The 2,742-nt window shown below is 52.0% G+C and overlaps 1 protein-coding gene across 1 annotated transcript; it reads left to right on the forward strand.

Moving 5' to 3' along the window:
* Window positions 1-1,457: 1,457 nt before the first annotated feature.
* Window positions 1,458-2,606, forward strand: PODANS_3_11260 (uncharacterized protein; the record flags this gene model as incomplete). The annotated part of the gene is made up of 1 exon (XM_001903466.1): window positions 1,458-2,606. One exon carries the CDS (start codon window positions 1,458-1,460, stop codon window positions 2,604-2,606), a length of 1,149 nt encoding a protein of 382 aa, XP_001903501.1.
* Between the last annotated feature and the right edge of the window lie 136 nt (window positions 2,607-2,742).

Genomic DNA, 2,742 nt, shown 5'->3' on the forward strand with positions numbered 1-2,742 from the left:
AATGACGGTTGGGGACGGTTACAAGGTCACACATATAAGCGAATCGTATTTTTAGTCTGACGTAATAAATCACATGTAAACATTGTTGCTATAACAACCCCCCCTTTCCCTTCTCCTCCGCGGCATCCATTACCAATGCCCAGAACCATGAGCGACTCCATAGATTGCGCTCGAATCCATTTTTCTGTTTCGAAATCTCCACCTTGCCGAGTATCAAAATTAGTAATGCAGCTTGTTGTACGGGGCTGTCACGGACTGAATAGTGCATCTTCACGATACAGGTAGTTGTTCCGGCACCGGGGCCTCCCTGTTGCTACCTAATCTTTTTCCGGTAATTCTTTTCGCCCAAGAAAGCACGTCTTTTCTTTGCAGAAAAGCCATCTCGAGTGGTACCTATCTTACCAAGCGTGGCAAAACAGTAAGCTAGCGCCAAACAGAAGAAAAAAATCCCATGTTATTGTTCCAGGACCACGTTTCTAAATTCCGAAAATTCCGACAGGGCGGGATGACGAAATCGTCGATAAGGCGAGCACATGGTGGAGTTTAGATAAAGTCGGTGGATAGCGATCTATCGTGGGTATCCAGTCAGAGGTGAATCGTGACGGCGCCAGCAAAATCGAGTCAAGGATTTGCCTCCGACGCCAAAAGACCGAGTCTCGGGAAGTGGGGCCCAACTCGACATGGTTGTTTCAACATTTTCAACATGACTTTTGATTAAGGTAAGATCTTTGTAAAGAGGATCAAGGTTTGTAGATTAGACGGCCCAAGCTCTATAAAGACTCGGTGGCCAACATTAGGTAAGCTATGTGTAGGGTAGTCCCTATATCTTGTGGACATCAACTTGAATTTCACCAGATATCAAAAGATGGAAACGAATGAGGGTTGATATTGTTGAAATCAATAGTCAGTTAGACGCAAAATGATCTGAGTTCACCTTCCGTCTTGACGGCTACCTCCCGTCCCAGATTACATTACAGGATTTGATTCTTTTGAGTAATTTGTATTGGCCTTTTGGGTAATGCGAGTTGCGCTTGAGGGAGACGGCGGCCCAAGGACAAAGCCATGGAAACGAGGGTTGGTCAATGTTGGGGATATGATTATGAAGGACAGACTCAAGGGGATATGACTGAACGGGCAGTAACTGTATGATGGGTTGCTGGTTGGGGTGTTGCTGTTCGGGGTGGATACTGTGTAGGTGAGGCATTGCATAGTATCGGGGATGAGGTTGGATGAGATCAAAGCGCAGGCGGGTAACGATGCCGTGAAAGTTGATGTTAAGCTGGAGCCTAGAGCTTATTGCGGTTTAGGTTTAGGGCGTGTGCAACATTGGTATAGCGATGTGTGTTGTCGGCACAGGGGTGTGATGACAGCCAACACCAGCTGCAGATTCTGACCAGGGTGCCAACTCGTCCGCTGCCTTGGGTCAATGTTACCACCTCAATAAGCGCACGTATGGGATGTCACTTCGTCGACCAGGTTTCTGGGCTCGGCAGGCAAAGTCGTCTTATAAAAACCAAATCAACATCCCGTTTTCTCACCACACACAAACACAAACACCAACACCAACATCAACATTAACATCAACATCAGCATCAACAGACAAGATGCACCTTCATCACCTCGCCCTCCTCGGGGCCATCCCCCTATCACTGGCTCACCCATCCCCGTCAACCCCCTCCATCACCGAACTCTTCGCCTACCCCCCCACAAACCCCATCTTCCTCGAAAACCTCCTCCCCCTCCCGGACTCCCGCCTCTTACTCTCCTCCTTCTCCCCCTCCCTCCTCCTTTTCTCTCCCAACTCCCCCACAACCCCAACCGCCCTCACCCCCTTCCCAAACTGCACCTCCTACACAGGCCTAACCTCCCTCTCCCCCACCACCTACGCCGTCACAGGCGGCGTCATGGCCGGCCTCGGTTTCGACCCCACCACAACCGCCCTCCACATCTTCTCCCTCCCCCCCAACTCCACCACCCCCACCCTCCTGAACTCCATCCCCCTCAACTACCCCCTCCCCAACGGCCTCCTCGCCCTCCCTTCCAACAAAAGCATCATCCTCTCAGCCGACTCCCTCACCGGCTCCATCCTCCGGATCGACACAACAACCAACACCGTCACCACAATCCTCCAATCCCCCCAGCTCCTCGGCGGCACAGTCTTCCCCCTCGGCATCAACGGCCTCGCCGCCCGGCCCCTGTTCGACGGATACCTCTACTTCACCGTTTCCGGCCAGGGGTATTTCGGGAGGATCAAGCTCTCCAACCAGGGGTACATCCCCTCGGGCAGCCAGATCCAAGTGCTGGCCCAGATTCAGGACCCCGGGTGGGTCAACGCGTTTGACGATCTCGATTTCGACCACACCGGCAAGAGCGCCTACATCGCCTGGCAGAGGGGGAGGGTCGTCAAGGTTACTCAGGGCGCATGGGGACAGCAGTGGACGCAGGAGGCTATCGTCAATGGGACCGAGGATGTGACGCTGAAGGGTGTTACGGCGGTGAAATTCGCGAAGGGCTGGTCGGGGAGGAAGGTCTTGTTTGCTACCACCGGGGGACTGGAGGGGGAGAATGATCAGGTGGGAGGGCAGGTGGTGAGGATTGATCTCTAGGGCTGCCGACGGCAAAGAACGATAGAAACAGAGGGACAAAGTCAGAAATAATGCATGTTGCCACAAGTCTTCTATCACCATGACCAGATATATATATATACATATATATATATATAAATATATGCATATATAGCCC

Source organism: Podospora anserina, chromosome 3 (assembly GCF_000226545.1).
Source record: "Podospora anserina S mat+ genomic DNA chromosome 3, supercontig 3".
In the NCBI taxonomy this organism is placed as follows: Eukaryota; Fungi; Ascomycota; class Sordariomycetes; order Sordariales; family Podosporaceae; genus Podospora; species Podospora anserina.